Source organism: Euleptes europaea, chromosome 12, assembly GCF_029931775.1.
Source record: "Euleptes europaea isolate rEulEur1 chromosome 12, rEulEur1.hap1, whole genome shotgun sequence".
NCBI classification, from domain to species: Eukaryota; Metazoa; Chordata; class Lepidosauria; order Squamata; family Sphaerodactylidae; genus Euleptes; species Euleptes europaea.
In genome coordinates this window covers 64,884,372-64,903,261 of record NC_079323.1, presented here as the reverse complement: position 1 = coordinate 64,903,261, position 18,890 = coordinate 64,884,372, and the positions used below count along the sequence as shown (strand labels likewise).

The following is an 18,890-nucleotide window of genomic DNA, read 5'->3' as shown; positions in this document are numbered from 1 at the left end:
TAAAATACCACTTTCCTTTTCTTATATAAGCTCTACTGACACTTAAAATAGATACCAGCAATTTTGTTATACTAGGGTTTGTCTGAGAGGTGATCTTGCATTATTTTTTTAAAAACTCTCTTAGAAGACACAACTGACCCTGAAGGTGCATGGGTCAGTCTGCCCTGAAGGGACAATGTATGAATTTAAGAGCAATTGTCAGATTTTTGTCCTTAGAAGCATGTCTAAAAGGGTCAGTGCTGGACTTTTTGTGCATACTTCAACATGGTATAAGTCCTGAGAGGCAGCCCCATAGGTTGTGAAGTAGAACACTGGAAAGTGGGAAATTGTGGGAAAGTGTTCTGAGCCAATGAGGAAAGGGGAATTAAAATAGAAAATGCTATAATTCTTACCCTTTCACTTCATCAGGATTTGAGGAAGGCTCCGTTGAGGATTAGTCTGTATGATAGTTGCCTGCACACTTGGAAATGTGAGCAGCATCCTTAAAAAATGCACTATGTTCCCACATGTCAGTATGTTATGCTGACAATGCAAAGTAAACTGTACAGATGACATATCCCATATCAGTTGCCCAGCTGCCAGTGATGTGAAAGGGGTGCTTGCAGACTATGGTGAAAAAATACAGTGAGTGTCCCTAACATTTAATCTGAAAATGAGCAACATGCCAGAATACCTAACATGACCTTTTCTGGTTTTCAGTTCACAAGGAAAAGAATATGGTATTTGACCACATTGGCTTGTTGGGACAAGCTTATATTTACAAAGAATGAAGTTGTGACTCTTAGTGCCTCAATTGCTTGCTATAAAATATGTTTGTAAAGTGAATTTATGGTACTTGTTTTTCTCCCAGGTGGTGGCACTTGAAAGTTCAAGAATTATGCCTCTCTGCCCCCCTAACAGTACTACCAAGTGTCACCTGTGAAAAGACCATTGAAATACTTCGTGAAAAGGGATTTGACCAGGTTCCTGTTGTTGATGAATCTGGGTATGTACAGACTTCAATATTGTTCCTTCCTCCACATTTTAAAGGACTCTTACCTACACGCATACATCATTCAGTGGCATTTCCTGTCCTTTGCTTTGCTCAAGCAGGACCCACCACTAGGGTTGCCAGCTCTGGGTTGGGAAATACTTGGAGATTTTGTGGGTGGATCCTGGGGAGGGTGGGGGTTGTGGAGGGGAGGGGCCTCAGCAGGATGTAATGCCATAGAGCCCTACCCTCCAAAACTGCCATTCTCTCCAGGGGAACTGCCCTTGGTCAACTGGAGATCAATTGTAATAGTGGGAGATCTCCACGTGCCACTGGAGGTTGGCAACCCTACCCACCACATTTGAAACCCCCTCCTTGCACTATTCATAGATGTCCATCTTAATTAACTCTGGTGGGTGGCCTGAAAAGCAGTATGTAAATAGCCATATCTGGAATGATGCTCTTTCCTCATTCTTTGCCCAAACTATAATGGTGTCTGCTCTCTGCTGAGACAGCCAGACTGTGTGTGTTATGATTCCGCCAGGTGCGTTCCAAGGCCAAGCCTGGTAACTGCCAAATTCCTTTCCTCTGTGGGAACTGCTCTCATGGGGGGGGGGGGTTTGCCATGGCTGCCATCACTATCTGATATGACCAATGCTCTTCCATATAGGCCTTTAGCCATGCCTTTAGTTCTCATTCGTGCCAATTTACCTGTTAGCTCTGTATACCTGTAGGTTTTCTAATAAATCAACTCTCTTTTGGACTACTCGCCTGTGGATGTTGTTTATGGGATTACCACGGGGTCAAGTGCTCACAAATGGCCAGGTGGTGGTGCAAAGAGTAGAACGGGTGCTTTCCTAAGGCAGGGTAGAACTGCTGGCTAATGCCTATGGTCGAGGCAGATTAAAGGGGTCCTAGAAGCCTTCAAAACCTGGTTTGCCTCCAGCCACAAGGAATACATAGGGGTTATGACACTTCTGAGTGAGAGCAAGGAGCTTGTTGGGTCTGCCTGAGTAGGAGGCTGGGCGATGAGCTTTGCTTTCTGTTGCATTTGGTTCATAAGTCTAGGTCCTGACCGGTGATGCTTTGAATAAATGTAGCTGCCTAACACTGAGCCAGTCCTTTGGGCTACCACGGTCCGTATTGCCTAGTCTGACTGGCCGTGACCACTCAGAGTCTTTCTGTATCACCTCCTACTTGCTCCAGAAGATGCCAGGGATTTGTTTGTTTGTTTTATTTACAAAATTTATATTCCACCTTTCTGCCCTTACAAGGGCTGCCAAGAGAGCTAACAAATTAAAACATACATGATAAAATACATTATAATACCATTAAAATAAACCCACATCCCAATCATACCTCCTTAAAACAACTTTTAAAAGAATTTAAAAACAGAATTAAAATACATATAAAACTGTTAAAATACATACAGAAGATAAACCATTGGTTAGGGAGGAGGAATCATTGAGGGAATGCCAAATGAAACAAAAAAAAGTCTTAATTCGCTGGCGGAAGATAGCACCAGAAGGGAACAGACAAATCTCCCTGGGGAGAGAGTTCTAGAGCTTTGGTGCCATGATTAGAGTTGCCAGTTTCAAGTAGGGTTCCCAGGTACCCCCTAATGGCTGCCAATCTCCCAGCGATTCCTGCCTGTGCCTACCAACACTCAGCTGTTCAGTGGGCGGAAGCAGGCCCGCCGAATGGGTGAGGAGCAATCAGCTTCCATGTGTGATAATGTCACTTCCAGCGCGACGTGGTAGCTTCAGCATTGCACTGGGGGATGGTCTGGCACTTTCCTCAGGGGCAAGTGCTAGAGTGTCCCCCTGGTGCAATGCTGGCGCTTCCACAGCATACACAGACGCTGATCACCGCCCCCTGTACCAGTTGCCAGGAGGGACCTGGCAACCCTAGTTTACAGGTAGTGACTGGAGATCTCCCAGAATTACAACTGGTCTCTGGGTTACAGAGATAGGTTCGCTTGGAGAAAATGGCTGCATTGGAAGGTAGGCTCTATGGCATTATACCCCCCACTGACGTCCCTCCCCTCCCCAAGCCCCACCCTCCCCAGGCTTCCCCCCCAAAATCTCCAGCAATTTCCCAACAAAGCTGGAAACCTTAGCCATGACCAAGAAGGCCCTCTCCTGGATTGCCACCCTCCTAATCTCAGAAGGTGGGAGCACCAGAAGCAGGGCCTCCAAAGAAAGCCGTAATGGTCAGGCATGTTTATAAGGGATTAGGCGGTCCTTCAGGTATGTTGGTCCCTAACCATATAGGGCTTTGAAGGTCAAGACCACCACCTTGAAATTTGCCCAGAAACAAATTGGACGCCAGTGTAGGTGGGCCCAATGTTATATGGTCCCTACAACCCACACCAGTCAACGTCCTGGATATAGCATTCTGTACCAACTAAAGAAGCTCTACCTGTGAGCCATGACCTCTCCCCCTCTCTCTTTTTCGAACTGCCATTGTCAGTGCATGCTGTTGGATGTACTTTCAAAAGTATGGAAATGTAGGTTTTCTTACTTACAAGGACACTATGAACCTTTGTGATTTTCTCCTCCAAAGGAAATTGCCCTTTCAAAAGCTGGTCTGAACCTCTTGCTCTGAGCTTGGTTTTGCATCTCCATCTCTAAAAAAAGGCCCAGCACAGAAAACTGCCTGAAGTTGATTTGAAGTCTTATCAGGCCCTGACTTGTACACAGACCTCCCACAATTTACATTTTTTATTTTTAAAAAGTCCCTAGATATTGTCATGATGCTTCCTTTTGTGTAAAAGAAAGGTGAGGTTGTAGTTGTAGCTTTTAAAATCTAACCTTAAAATTATAACATAGTTTATTACCTCCTAAAGACCAAACTCCTTCATGAGATGATCCATAAAAGAATTAACTGAGCCCAAATTGCACCTAGCTATGAAACTAGTCAGGTAGGCAAGAGGGCAGCAGGCAGGTCTGTCTTTCAGGCAGGTCAGACCAGGGCACGGCTCAGCGTCAACCGTTCATCCCAGTTAATATACAGTTGGCTAAAGAAGGTTCCACTGCAGTAACAGCAGTGCTGATATAAGAGAACAGCATCCTCTAATGCAAACTATCCAAATTGTATAGAATGGGAAAACTGGGGAAATGGATGATAAAGAAATGTTATTTAGCTTTCAACTTTCACTAATTGCAGTAAATTGTTCATGTTACTAAAAAAATTACTTCTCTCCTGCATTTGGAGCAATAGTTGGTTATGCCTGGACTAAAAAGGACAGTTTAGCAAGACAAAATACTAATGTAAGTTCCTTTGTTAACCAAAAGTGACTCACAAATTAATTATGATGATAAAAATAGACTCAATCCACTGTGTTTTTTGGGAGGGGAGTGGGCAGGGCCAGTCTGCAGCAAGGAAATGGCATGCTGTGCATTCCTAAACTGAGCTACAACCTTCTAAAGCCATTGACTTAGAGAGGTGTAATTTAGCTTAGGATGTCACTGTAGTTGCTCCATTCCTTCCCCTGACACTTCACTTTATATTCCCTCCTCCCAAAATGGCTTTTTACAAATACAATGTGTATAGGGTTTCCAGGGAGCCCATCAACCAACGGAGGATGGTGTGGGGGTGCGGGTCTTACCAGGCAAAAACTAGGCCTAGGCCTCAACATCATCAGCAGGGTGATGTCACTTTTGGAAGTGATGTCATCACATCATGACAATGTGGGAGACACTCTGGCATTTGGGCAAAAACTCTGTGGTAAAAGCTGTTTTTTATCATAGAGTTTTCCCCAAATACCAGCATGTCTCCCACATAACCATGATGTGATGACATCACTTCTAAAAGTGACATCATTGCACCAACGAAAAAGCCTAATTTTTGCCTGGTAAGACCAGCTGAACAGCGCCAGGGGAGGGAGCCCAAAGTGGAGGATCCCTCACTCCCAGCGGTGGTCTGGCAACCCTTGTGATGTGTGTATATCTTCAAGGAGTTTGCTTCCCATCTGATGGGGATGTATTTAGCTCCTTAGAGTATGGAGGGCGGGAGTCCTTCTTGGCAATTTAGATGATATGTCTGCCTCCCCAGTCGTGTGTGAACGTCTATGTGAATAAAGCTGTTTGGATTAATAGCTGAGGGCTCCTGCACATTCTTCCAAGAGGCGTCTGGCAGTGGAACATCACACGGTGTCAGAAATATGGACCAATTACGACCTCCACCTCCACTTCTGCTGACTGGTAATCTTGCAGAAAATTGGAGAGCTTGGGAGCAGGCTTTTCAGTTGTATTTAATTGCCAGTGCCACTGATAATGCTTCGGATAAGAGACAAATTGCTATACTGTTGCATGTGATTGGCGAAGAAGCTGTAAAAGTTTACAATACGTTTGTTTTTGAGAATGGACAGCCAGAAAAGTTGGATGATGTCCTCGTGGAATTTAAGAATTATTGTACGCCTTGGAAGAATGTAATCTTTGAACGCTATTGCTTTTGGAGCCACAGCTGAGTTCAAAATGAATCTGTAAGTTTGTAACAGACCTCAAATTAAAGGCTGCCAGCTGTGAGTTTGGCTCTGCCTCACAGGAGTTGATAAGAGATAAATTAGTATTCAGTGCGCCTGAAGGACTTAAAGCAAAACTCCTGAAAGATAATGACTTGACCCTGAAAAAGGCTGTGGAACTTTGCCAAGTTACTGAAGCACTTGCTTCTCAATTACAAACAATGATAAATACTGCAAAGCAGCCTTGTGAGTCGCCGACGGCAAATATGCAACCTGAGGAAATTTCTTTGCAAGTGGTGAGACGACAACAGACACACCCTGAAACAGAAGTTAGCGTTGTTAGAGATAAGAACTGCTCCTATTGTGGCACAGTGCACAAGTTTCAAAACTGCCCTGCTTTTGGTAAGACGTGCTACAAATGTGGAAGAAAAAACCACATTGCGAAGCTATGTAAAACATCAAGGGGCAGTCGGATTCAGAACTTTCAACACCAAAAGGCAGATGTGCATAATTTGTTTATAGGAGCTTTGTCATGTAACACTGTATATGATCAAACGAAAGCACCTGGGTGGTATGCTGATGTGATTTTGAAAGGACTTAAAGTGAAGTTTAAGCTAGACACAGATGCTGAGGCAAATATTTTGCCAGTTAACATATTCAATGTCCTGCCTGGTCAGAAGATACTATCTAGCAGCAAGGCTGTGTTGACAGCTTATGGTGGGGCACGCATAAACATCATAGGCACCATTGTTTTGACATGTTTGACACAACGATGTAAACCTGATTTAATGTTCTATGTCACAGATGTTTCACCACTTCCACTGTTGGGGAGGGAAGCATGTGAAGCATTGAATCTGGTGCGTAAGATAGATGCCGTACAGTCAGAGCAGCTGACTTGTGAACAAGTGTTATCAATGTATAGTGATGTTTTTGAAGGTCTAGGAGAATTTGAAGGACCCCACCACATATATATAGACTCAGCTGTCCCCCCAGTTGTTCATGGTTGCTGGAAGATACCATTTACAATACTGAATAGATTAAAGGACATGTTGGCCGAATTGGAGGAGACAGGAGTGTTATCTAAGGTGGTGTGTCCCACAGACTGAGTAAATAGTCTGGTTATAACAGAAAAAAATGGGAAGTTGCGTATGTGCCTAGATCCTCGTGATTTGAACAAAGCAGTTCGTAGACAGTATTATACTATCCCCACAGTGGAAGAAGTCCTGGCTCAACTAGCAGGAAAGAAGATCTTTACAATAATAGATGAAAAGGATGGGTATTGGCAAGTAAAATTAGATAAACCTTCAGCATTATTGTGTACGTTCAATACACCATGGGGGAGATACTGTTTTAATCGTTTGCCATTTGGCTTGGCATCATCTAGTGAAGTTTTCCAACAAAAAAATCATGAGGTTTTTGGTCATATAGAAGGAGTGTTCATGATTGCAGATGACATGATCATAGCAGCAGGGACCGTGGAAGAACATGATCAAATCCTCCATCAGGTTATGGAAACAGCAAGGGCTAATAATGTTAGATTTAATAAGGAAAAAATACAATTTAAGGTGGACTCTGAAATATATGGGACATGTGGTGACTGCTGAGGGCATTACCATAGATGAAGATAAGATCAGGGTTATAAGAGAAATGCCCTCCCCTAAAAATAGGCAAGACATGCTCCGATTTCTTGGAATGGTACAGTACCCATCAAAATACATTCCAAGGGAGGCTGAGTTAACAGCGCCCTTACGGGGTCTTCTAAAGAAGGATAGTTGCTTTCAATGGATGCCAGAACATCAGAGGGCTTTTGATACTATTAAACAACAGCTGTGCCAAGCACCAGTTCTCCAGTATTTTGACATAGGAAAAGCAGTGACCATTCAAGCAGATGCATCAAAAGATGGCCTGGGAGCCTGTTTGATTCAAGAGGATAAACCTGTTTCTTATGCTTCGAGATCCCTTACATCAGCAGAACAAAACTATGCACAAATAGAAAAGGAGCTTTTAGCTGTAGTCTACGCCATGTGAAAGTTCCATCAATATGTATATGGCAAAACTGTTTTGGTGCAAACTGATCACAAGCCGTTGGAGATAATTTTTAAAAAATCAATTGGTGCTGCCCCTTCTCGCCTGCAGCGCATGCTTTTACAATTACAGCGGTACCAGCTTAGTGTACTATATATTCCAGGAAAACATATGTACTTAGCTAATACTTTATCAAGGGCTGTAGTGGACTCTTCCACAAGAGAGGAGGAGCAGATACATGAAGAAAAGGTTGTACATGAAGTGGAGACATTGGAGACTTGTCCTGTAGGGTTAAAGACTATGCAGGAAGCCACTATGCGAGATGAACATCTTCAGATGGTAATAAATTGTGTAAAATCAGGCTGGCCACAGTATTATAAAGATGTTCCTCTGTCTATAAAATCGTTTTAGGCTATTAAGGATGTATTGCGCATTGAGGATGGTATATTGTATGTGGGCGAGAGGTTATTTATCCCCGTTGCTGAAAGACAGAGTGTGTTATCTCAACTTCATGAACCACATCAAGGGATCCAGCGAACAAAGGCACGGGCAAAGGGACTAATGTACTGGCCAGGCATGTATGCCGATATTGAACGATTGGTCAGGAGTTGCCCGGTGTGTGCCAGATTTGTAATTTTTGATTATCAGTCCTCCTCATTTCTTATGGTAGTGGACTATTACTCAAAGTATCCAGAGATAGTGACGTTGCCAGATAAAACTGCAGCTACAGTGATTCTTAGACTTAAAAATATATTTGCACGTCATGGCATTCCAAGGAAGGTAGTAAGCGACAACATGCCATTTACTAGTAGGGAATTTAGACAATTTGCTCATGAGTGGGGGTTTGAGCAGTGTCTAAGTAGTCCCGGCTACCCTAGATCAAATGGGATGGCAGAGAGGGCTATAGGGTCCATCAAACAGCTAATGAGGAAGGTAGAATACTTAAAGAAGGATGTATATTTAGCATTATTGGAATTTCGTAATACCCCTGTAACAAGAATGAAGTACTCCCCAGCAGAAATGTTGATGGGTAGAATGCTGAGGAGCAAGCTACCAGCATCTTATCAAATACTACGTCCTAAAATACCAAGTGGAGTAAGGGAGGCCTTGCAGGAAGTTCAGGATACACAGAAGTTTTTCCATGACCAAACAGCAAAGTCGCTTAGACCCCTGAAAGAAGGAGATGAAGTGTGGGTAGAGGGAAATAGGCAATGGCATCCCGCTGTGGTAATAGAGCAGTGCCAGCGACCTCGGACATATAGGCTCCAGACTTCTGATGGAAACATCTGTTGGCGTAACAGAATCCATCTAAGATGTTCCCAAAAGGAGATGGGAGAAGAACAAAAGAAGTATGAGAGATGTAATCTAGGGGTGGATAACAAGACATTGGAAGAGCTGAACAGTCAGGAGGTGAATAATAGTAATCAGGTGACAGAAGAAGAAAATCAGGAATTCAATAGTTCACAGAGGGCAGAAAGGATTCCTAGATGTATATCATCATATGGTAGGCGTGTATTCTCCCCAGAGAGACACACGCCATAATTTTAGTGTTGATAAGTATCTGATGTATATGATATGTGGTTTTATTGGTATTGGTAATACTGGATCTTTTTGTATTTTCGGGAGGGGAGATGTGATGTGTGTATATCTTTAAGGAATTTGCTTCCCATCTGATGGGGATATATTTAGCTCCTTAGAGTGTGGAGGGCGAGAGTCCTTCTTGGCAATTTAGATGATTGCCTCCCCAGTCGTGTGTGAACGTCTATGTGAATAAAGCTGTTTGGATTAATAGCTGAGGGCTCCTGCACATTCTTCCAAGAGGCATCTGGCAGTGGAACATCACAACCCTAAATGTGTACAATGTTTGATATGTAGCTTACAGTTAAGGATTTATTGAATTCAAGATGAGAGGGGAGTGTCTGAAAAAGCTGTCCTAAAGTATAAGGTTGCCAGGTCCCTTTTCACCTCCAGCAGGAGGTTTTTGGGGCAGAACCTGAGGAGGGCGAGGTTTGGGGAGGGGAGGGACTTCAATGCCATAGAGTCCAATTGACGAAGCGGCCATTTTTTCCAGGTGAACTGATCTCTATCGGCTGGAAGTCAGTTGTAATAGCAGGAGTTCTCCAGCTAGTACCTGGAAGTTGGCAACCCTACTAAAGTATGAAGCAAAAGGAAAAGCTTACAATTCACTTAGCAAATCTCATCTGACATGTATTTCTTCTCTCCCTTTTAGTGTTATTTTGGGCATGGTTACCCTTGGCAACATGCTTTCTTCAGTGCTTGCTGGTAAAGTGCAGCCATCAGACCAAGTCAGTAAAATAATCTACAAACAATTCAAAAAGGTAGCTATGCCTTGTGGTGTCTCTTGCTTCTTTCCTTTCAATATCTGTGAACTTTCTGGAAACTTAGCTTTAAAATAGTCCCTGTTTTTAGAATAAGGATGTACAACTTGTTTGACTAAAATGCATTACGTAATGTAAAGCCATTACACCCTTCTGACCATGCCTTTAGGTATTTCCTCACAATGGAATATGGGAGAGTGGTCGGTCGGTGACGGCACAGTCCAAGTCCAAGAGGGGCTGCAGGCTCAGCACCAAGATGCTGGAGTGATGATGGCAGCTGGCTTTGACTAGAAGCTGCATTTGCTGCTGCCATTTTTAATTTTGGTCTCAGAGTCTCTGAGACTTGCAGCCACTGATTCCTCTTGCCATGTGGTGTTTAATAGCCTGTAATCATAATGATTTTCTGGAGATTCTGGCAATGGTTGCCAAGCTCTGCAAAGCCGTATTAGCACTGCTGAATCCAGAGTCTTGACCATAGTCCAGGCACACACACACAGTGTTGCATAGTATAACTGGCAGCAAAATAAAACTCAGAGGCACTGGTGGCCTTGACAAAATCTTCTCCCTACATTTTTTGGCAGTACATGGCAGAAATCAGTTCTTTGAAAAATATAATTGTAACCAAATAGTCGTTGTTTGCTGGGGCAGGAAGTGAGTGAAATATCACAGCTATTGATTTCTGTTTTGAATTACAAGAGCCTTAAGAGAACTTAAAAACAAAACACTTTAAAAACACTTTAACAGAGAAAATCCCTCTTTTGCATCACACTAACTCTGTAGCAAAGGTTCTTTAACACTTAATTCTGCAAACAACATATATGTCTGATCACTGCATATCATCAGGATATGAGATGCTTGTGCTTTGTGTACACGTTAAATCCATTCTTTCTTTCCCAGCTCTCAATTGAGTCATCATGCAAAATGTATAGTCTGGTGCGTAATTGAGCAACGAATGCCTAATTAAGCAGCGCAGCTTCTCTCCTTTCTTGCTTGGTGTTTCTTTGCCGCAGGTGGTCAGAAACCGTATTGTGGTGGCAAGTAGCAAATGCCGCTGAGCCATATGCATGGAGGGGTTCTCATGCTTGAGGGAAACAGTGGCTGGAGGCTGCCTGCTCCAATAGCCGAGCCACAGTTCCTGGTTAACAGCAGAAGGGGGAGTGGAACCAAGGAAGCTGGCTCAAGCATTACGCAGCCAGGCTTGAGACGCCTGCTACTTGCCTCTGGACAAAATACGCAAGCCTTGCCTGGTGCACTCATTTTTATGGCTCAAGCCAGGGCTGGGTTACTTCTGCCCTTCTACCATACACACGTGAAACTGGGACTTTGTAGCGGCCGGCCAGCTGCTGTACGGTAGTGTAACCAAGCTCACCTGGTTGGCACCAGTAATCTTACCCCATGAAAAGCTAAAAAGAGCTTTATTGGAGAAATTTAGAAAAATATATTAAAACAAGGCATACAGTTCAGTGATGACAGGATGCATAGAAAAACACCAAAGCTAACTGACTGACTACTTACTGAAGTTCTACACAGTGAAGTTGGTTCTTGAGGCATAAAGTCTCCAGAATTTAATATGAGTGTCTTTCTGGCAGCAAGGAGGGGAAAAGGGGAAAAAAGGGGCTAAACTGTTCTTCTCATTAGCTATTCTTATGGGAAAAGCTAGCCATAACCTGCTGGCCCTCCACAACCAATCATAGGGCTGTCTTCATGGAACCTTCCAGGGAATGAGCGAATGAGATTCTCAGCTGCAGAGCATGATCGAATTAAGGCTGCCTGGGAACATGTCCTTGAGAAGGACTGTTATGTGGGGAGAGCACTCTGCACCTGCGAAAGGCAAAAGAGCTAGCTCAGGCTGGGAAATACCGTAAAGATGGATACTGTCTTGGCAGACTTGGGTACAAATTCAGCATAATCAGAATCTCTTTTCATTTCGAGAAAAGGGGAAAGACAAGGGGCTGGATGCTGCCTAAAATTTCTGCAGCTGGAAGAATTTCCATCTGCAGAAGGATCACTTCTTCTCCTGGTGCAGCCCAAAATGCCTCTCTCCCCTGTGCTGCAAATGGGAGATGGGGGGAATGTTCAGGAATAGTTTGGAGGGAATCAGGTCAGGTGCAGGGGGGGAAGAATCAGCAAAAATCTCCCCTCACCCTTGTGCACACCAACACAGTGGACAGGTAGTGCTCTTGCTGAGCCCTATCCAGATGTGACTTTCTCTCCAGTGTCAAGTTCTGAGGGGAAAAAACAGTTTTACTCATTTGAAGCAAAAGGCAGCCTCATGAGGTGCTCATTGGCTCGTTCATTGTGATGCTACCAAGGAACTTCCCCCTCCCCCCCAATCCTTGGAGCACTTTTATACTTTGTTTAATCATATCTATAGCCTTCCTTTCTCGCTTGTGGCTCACGAAATGTATTAAAAACTGCCCATTAAATACAGCAATAATTACACAATTAATGTGATCAGTCAATATGCAATGAAAATAAACGAATAGAGGAGAAAGGGAGAGCAAGACTGACCGTTGGCACAGCTTTTAATTTGGCTGTGTGTCTCATCATGGTTGGATCACAGTTGCAAAGCTAGTGGGAATCCAGTCTCTTCGCACTGCCTTTGTCTTAATATACGCCGGCCTCTACCCTGTGTTTTTAGTTCTTCAGGCTTCCAAGAGAAGCTTCAGAGTATTCAGACAATACCTGATGAAACCTACGAAGCCTGGGAATGGGGGCTGAATAGGAACCAACCCACTCATACACACTTGCTGACCAGAGTAAATTATACAAAATAAGCTGCTGTGGCTAAATTTGCTTCTTTTTATGCAGTTTGCACAACTCACTTTAAGAGAACATTTGGGTACTCCTAGTGTATAATTTTGATGTGTATTATTACTTTTAAAACATACAGTATGGCATAACACAGTGTATAAACAGCCCTGGCTATTGCTACTAATTCTTCTGGGTTTCTGTCCCCTTTCTGAGTATTTCCTTCTTTCCTTGCCATGATAAATATTGTAGTCTGGGTACCCACTTTTTATCCCACTGGTTTATTGAATACCCAGAATTTCTGTCAGTCATCCATCCTCTTTAATTAGGAATGCTGCTGTACCCTACAGAGAGGTGGTGAAATCACATTCTTTAAGAAACTCTTGTATTTGACTACCTTAGACATTCTGCCATTGAAAGAGAAAGTCCTGAATGCCCTATTGTTTGAACAAGAAAATAATTGGGTATACTTAAAATTGATTCAGTTTGGTCTTACTGGAAAGCACAAGTTTCAGTAAAACAAAAAAGACCATTATTGACCCCTTACACTTGGCTTGTCTCTAAATATATAATATAAGCAGAGAACTCACAAGGACTTGCAGAGGGCTTTTCATTTTCCCCTGTACACCCCCCCCCCGCCTGCCCTACTTCCTCTTTCCCTTCTCCTGGCAGCCCCCATATCCTCTTTTCCTGCTTTCTTCTCTCCTTCCCACCCACCAACTTTTCATGATCCCTTTGTCTTCAGCTTTACTTTTTATTTATTTGTTTTGTTTACACCTTGCCTTTCTCCTCAATTGGGACCCAAAGCAGCTTATATCGTTCTCCTCTCTTCCATATTATTCTCAGAACATCCATGTGAGGTAGGTTATGCTGAGAGTGAGTGACTGGCCCAAGGTCACCAACTCATGGCAGAGTGGGTCTCCCAGATCCTGGTCTGATTCTCTTACCACTATACCACACTGACTGTTGGGCAGTGGCTGCTGTCAAATAGTAGCAAGACACCAGGTGGTTGCTGCTGGGCCTACCCTTGAGGAGTCCTCTCTCTAGGGCAGAGGGGAACAGTCTAGAAAGAGCTCACCCCCACACACACACACACCTTTTACTGACAGAAACCAAGACATGAAAGCTGGCAATATTGCTGCGGTTACCTATCAATCCCCACAATAGTCACTGAGATCTCACAGAGCATCTATCATTTGGAGGAGGGAGGTTAAATCATCCAGTGTATTTTTTCCAGATTTTTCTGTAAACCAGGGACTTTTCTCAGGTTTGTAGAGAGATCTGACTTGTCTGTTGATCGTTCTAGTCTCTAGATTTAAGTATCCATAGATGGGGACATGTTAAGAATTAGATATATCGATACAGTATAGATGGAGACATATTTGAATATGAGCTTTAAAAGAAAAACAGCTTAGAGACCATATCTCTGCAGAAAAATAGTTATTCCTAGAATATAGATCTTTGCTTTTCTTTACTGATTGGCTTTTATGTGGCTCTTCCTGCCCCTCTTATTTTGTGTATCTGTTCTTAAATACCTCATTCTAGCTCATACTGGCAAAGCTGGAAAATTAGTTGTTATTAGATGCCTGTACTTTTGAATTACTGTGTATCAGATGGAGAACACTTAAATGCCATCATTTTAAAAATTACTGTATCTTGAAAGTCTCTTCTTTTTCATTTCACTTTTATTTAAAACAGTAGCATTTAACAGGACCCTGCTACTCCTACCACCTCACTGTTACAAGATGCTTCACTATCACAAACAGTACTCAAAAGCCTTGTGGGAGAAGTGTTATGTGGAATAAGAATTAGGGTGTTTACCTACATAATACATTTGTTATAAAGCCAGGTATTTGGTTTCTCGAACCTTTTCTTTGCAGATTCATCTGCAAGACAACTTGGGGAAGCTGTCTCATATCTTGGAAATAGACCACTTTGCTCTGGTGGTACATAATCAGATTCAGTGTAAGTATAAGTTTGTCCTGAACTGCTTTCTACCCAATCAGCTCATGTTCCTAAGGCACAGTTCCTAGGAATTCGAGAGCAGCATCATAGTTGGCTGGCATCCAGCTTCTCTAGTCCAATATATGTGGCTAGAGTGGATTAGAAGACAGAACAGTAATATATTCCAGTAATAAATATTTAATTAGCAATGCAACAAAATTCATCCAGGGGCAGTGCTAAAAAAGCACATTTTATCATTGCTAAAGTCTCTATGGGTTTAAACCAAGACCTCTATGTAACCACAACATTGGCATTGATTCAAATTCAGCTATTGTTACATGTATTGGGTACTATCTGAGTCTATGGCTTATCATTAGAAGAGACTCCATTCTGAATTCTACCTCAGTTGCATTTTCTTTTTCCTTGCTGGTCTTTGGGTGCCCAGTTATCTCTCATAAGGTGTTTTCTTTTTAATCTTGCAGCCCAATCTCATGTTGGTGCTTCAGCAGTTGTGGAGGGAACAAAGGTTGGTGCCTCAGTAGCTGAACAGGCACTATCTAAAAGGAAAATGATGGACAGCCATACAAGTCAGGATAACATTAATAAAACTGCACAATGTTGGGCTAACTCTAAGGAGAAAGGGCCATGCCAATAGCCCTTATGATGTGGCAGTGTTCCTGTTTCAGTCTCCATGCCCTTTTCACCCCTCTGTCAAGAAGGCCCATGGCTTGATGCAGGGGGATCTCCAGAGAGGTTTACTTTTGAATGCTAATATAGTCCTGCCAATAACACAGCCAGCCAGTGCCAGAACAAGGAAGCAAAGTGTACCAGCGTTGATACCTTTGCTGACCCTATGGGTAATTCACTTTTATCTAAAATACTGCGTCTGATTTTGAAGTAGTAGTTTAAAATCTGAATATGTTGAGACGGAAAAGTCATGTTTGTCCTATTCTTCCTTCCTCTAGATCACAGTGATGGCAAATCCAGTAAAAGGCAAATGGTATTTGGTGTTGTTACAGCGATCGATTTGCTTAACTTTGTGACTGCCCGGGAACGGCAAAGGAAGGCTATTTGAATTCAGGAAGCACTTTGGCAGCTGCCTCATTGGCTTTTAGTGGGGTGGTGTTTTTTTTTAAGTCTCATTTTTCTTCTCCATTTTTATTCGAACAATCTTAAAATTTCTGTTTTGGTCTGAAGACTAGACTGAAATTTATTACCTGGATATTTGTCGTAACTAAGACTTCATAAGAATGTAATGAGCACATTGAATGTTAGACACAAATATCTGGTAGTCCTTGTGTCTGTAGAGTGTTGGTGAGGGTTTACATTTCTCTTTAGAATAGGCTTCATTTGTCTGAAAATGCTAGAGGATCTAGACCTCAGATATGCATAACAGCTGGTGTGATCCTGTTCCTGTTGAGATCTAGGGTGGTGCATGGGGTCCTCCCAAGACATCCTGTTCCCATTTTCATAGATGCAGCCCATATTGCAACTGGTCCTCCCAGGTATCACTTCCTTGGTGTTACACCCATTGGAGGCACAGAAGCAGTCTAAGATGCCTTATTACTATTCCAGTTTGACAGATGTCAGGTTTACTGATCATCTTCTGCACTGTGGACATAACATACAGCCAAGTCTAAATATGACCTTCCCTTATATGTGAGAAACCTGCATTTGCGCTTGCTCAGGTGCCAAGGAGGAGAGTAGCAGAGTGGGAAATTATTTTGCCCGTTCAATAGGGCACTCTGCAAACATGTTGTTTTCTGTGACAGCTGCTAAATCCTGCCTTTAGGGCCAACAGCAGGAGCCAGTAACCTGTGAGCCCAGCAGATGTGCAACCCATCAAGCCTGGAATAAATCCTGCTTAAAGTTATTTCTAGTCACGGAGTAACAAAATATCCATGATCTCTCTGTTCCCCGCCTCCCCTGGCTTCCAATTATCAACTCTTACTAGATATTTGATATCCTCTTCTTTATGCCAGCCAAAATGTATGATATTTGAACTGGAGGAGGAAATTCAGCTGTACTAATATAGAGCAAGTGCAGAAATGGTAGAGCATTTTCACTTGAAAAATATGTGTGTTTTATCAACTATACTAGTATAAGGGTTTGACACAGCTTTGTATTCTGAACAATTTTCTGCACTTTGCTTGTAAGGGAACTGGATCACTAGAAACACACATTGACCCTGTAAATTTTCCATAGTGTTGCATTCTTGACATTGCCAAACATAATGTGAAGAATCTGGACTTCTGTTAATTTAGTTTTAGCAAATTTGGTTATTGGAATATGGAGTGCCAAATGTGTTCCCAAGTGGCATTTCTCTGAAGACCAAACATTTACCAAATATAAACTCATGTCTTAAAACCAAAGATTATATGCTGATTCTTCAAGTGTGTGCTTTTATACTGTATATTGTCCAGCTTTATGTATGCTGCTCTTTGCATTTCTCACTGATTTGCACATAAGTAAGATAAAATGTTACACTGTGGAGTTTGTTTTTGTAATGTCAAATCCTTACATTAATGAGGAGATACTGGAAACACACTTTACTTTTTATTGAGTGAAGTTTAATTTATCAATGAAATTGATGTTGTTTTTCCTCTTGTAGTTTCCTCGAATGTTTGCAGGAGGATTTTAAGACATTTCTGACTGTAATATTTCTGGTCATAGCAATGCTCATGTGCCATGCCAGAAAACTAGCCCAGCCATAATCCAGTACACTGATAAGTGTGCTTTATGCCCGTTGATTTTTATTATATGAAACTCTTATTTGTACATAAAGCTTTGCCACTAGGTGCCACCTTAATGTAACGGATGCAACACCTGCCCTGCTGGCCACAGACACCATCCTTGGCCACTGCACATTTTGTTCAGTGTTAAACATTCTGGTCACTTAAAATAGCCATTTCAGCCTAGGATTGTAAAAGGGGGAAATTTTAAATGATTTTTTTCCTGCCATATTTGTCCAAAATACAGCAAGAGCTAAATAAAAGTGTTTATTTCTGACATACTGGCTGAGTGTACTTATTTATATTGGAAGTTGTTCTACTAACAGCCAAATGGGCCCAATTCAGGAGTGGTGTTGCCACACACCCCACAAACATGTGAACGTATGTTCAGATTAACGTGGAGAATTAGCTTGCACGTTTGCCCTGGGAGCAAAAAACAGAGATCTTCTAACCAAAGAGGTGGCTGTCAGAAGTGTGTTCAGTACAAAAGGGATGACAGAGATCAAGATTTACAGGTTCAAAAAGAAATACAGACTTTATTGGAGAATTTGGTACACTATTAGGGAGGGGAAAACTTATTGTAAGCAAATACTAAATCAAAGACATAAACAAATAGGAATGTGTAATATGGGGTAGTCCAAAGATTGTTTTGGGGTGCAACTGAGCCTCAGTGTCTATATGTGCATTTGTCCACTTGAGAGCAGCTGGCGCAATTGAATAAGGAACTTGGAACTGTGAGGGTTCCCCACCTCTCTGTGCAAATCCCATAAAGCCACTTGCTCAGACAGTCGTGCAGAAACAAGGATCTTTATTGAGAGCTTCAGAAGGTGTAAGCCATACACTGGTAAAGTTGCAAGTGACTACAGATTCATAAAGACAGAATTATAACCCCTACAGGGGAGCAGAGGTCAAGCATATGTTATGGGAAGCAATGGCTGTGCATGGTACAGAACATCAAAGCAATTAGGGAGCTTGTTAGTACAATCTACTCTCCAAGGCCGTAGCCGAAGGAAGGGAGTCGGAGAGGGCAAGGGAGGAACGTGGGAAGAGAGGAGACACATTCCAACCTGGGCCCCGTCAGGCGCCGCGCCTGAACCAAGGGAATTGACCTGGACTGCTTTTACGAGTCCAGAGAGAGGGGGGGGGGGAAACCAGACAAATGCAAAGGCCTCACTCAAGGCAAAGACACACAGACCCTCACATTCTGCCCCCCTTAAGGCCCCCCTCCCCGAAGTCCGGGTGGATGAGGCCTGTCAGGATAGGCAGAGTGAAACTCTCGAACCAGGCGGGGAGCCGCCACATGGGGAGCAGCTACCCACTCATCCTGGGCGGCGCCCAGGTGCTTCCAGCGGATCAAATAGAACAGTTTCCCCTTTTTCAGCTTAGAGTCCAACACTTTAGAAACCTCAAGATGCGATTCCCCTCCCACAACTGTAGGAACTTCAGACTTAGGGAGGGGGTGGAACTGAGGGGCAGCGGCGTACGGTTTAAGTAGACTGATATGGAACACCTGATGCAGCCCCTGAAGAGACTTGGGAAGTTCCAACTCCACCGTGACGTCATTGATCACCCGGGTGATGGGGAAGGGACCTACATACCTGTCACTAAGCTTTTTGCAAGGCCGAAGTGACCGCAGGTTCTTGGTGGAGAGGTAAACCTGCTCT

At 43.0% G+C, this 18,890-nt stretch overlaps 1 protein-coding gene across 1 annotated transcript in view; it reads left to right on the top strand.

Moving 5' to 3' along the window:
- The window catches only part of LOC130485149 (cystathionine beta-synthase-like protein), a 29,611-nt gene extending 14,020 nt beyond the window's left edge, over positions 1-15,591 (top strand). The window contains exons 12-15 of the mRNA XM_056858264.1: positions 851-985; positions 9,691-9,799; positions 14,431-14,515; positions 15,460-15,591. Of these exons, the coding sequence (XP_056714242.1) occupies positions 851-985; positions 9,691-9,799; positions 14,431-14,515; positions 15,460-15,569 (439 nt within the window). The 3' untranslated portion in view covers positions 15,570-15,591. The remainder of the gene's footprint in view (positions 1-850; positions 986-9,690; positions 9,800-14,430; positions 14,516-15,459) is intronic.
- The last annotated feature ends 3,299 nt before the right edge of the window (positions 15,592-18,890 follow it).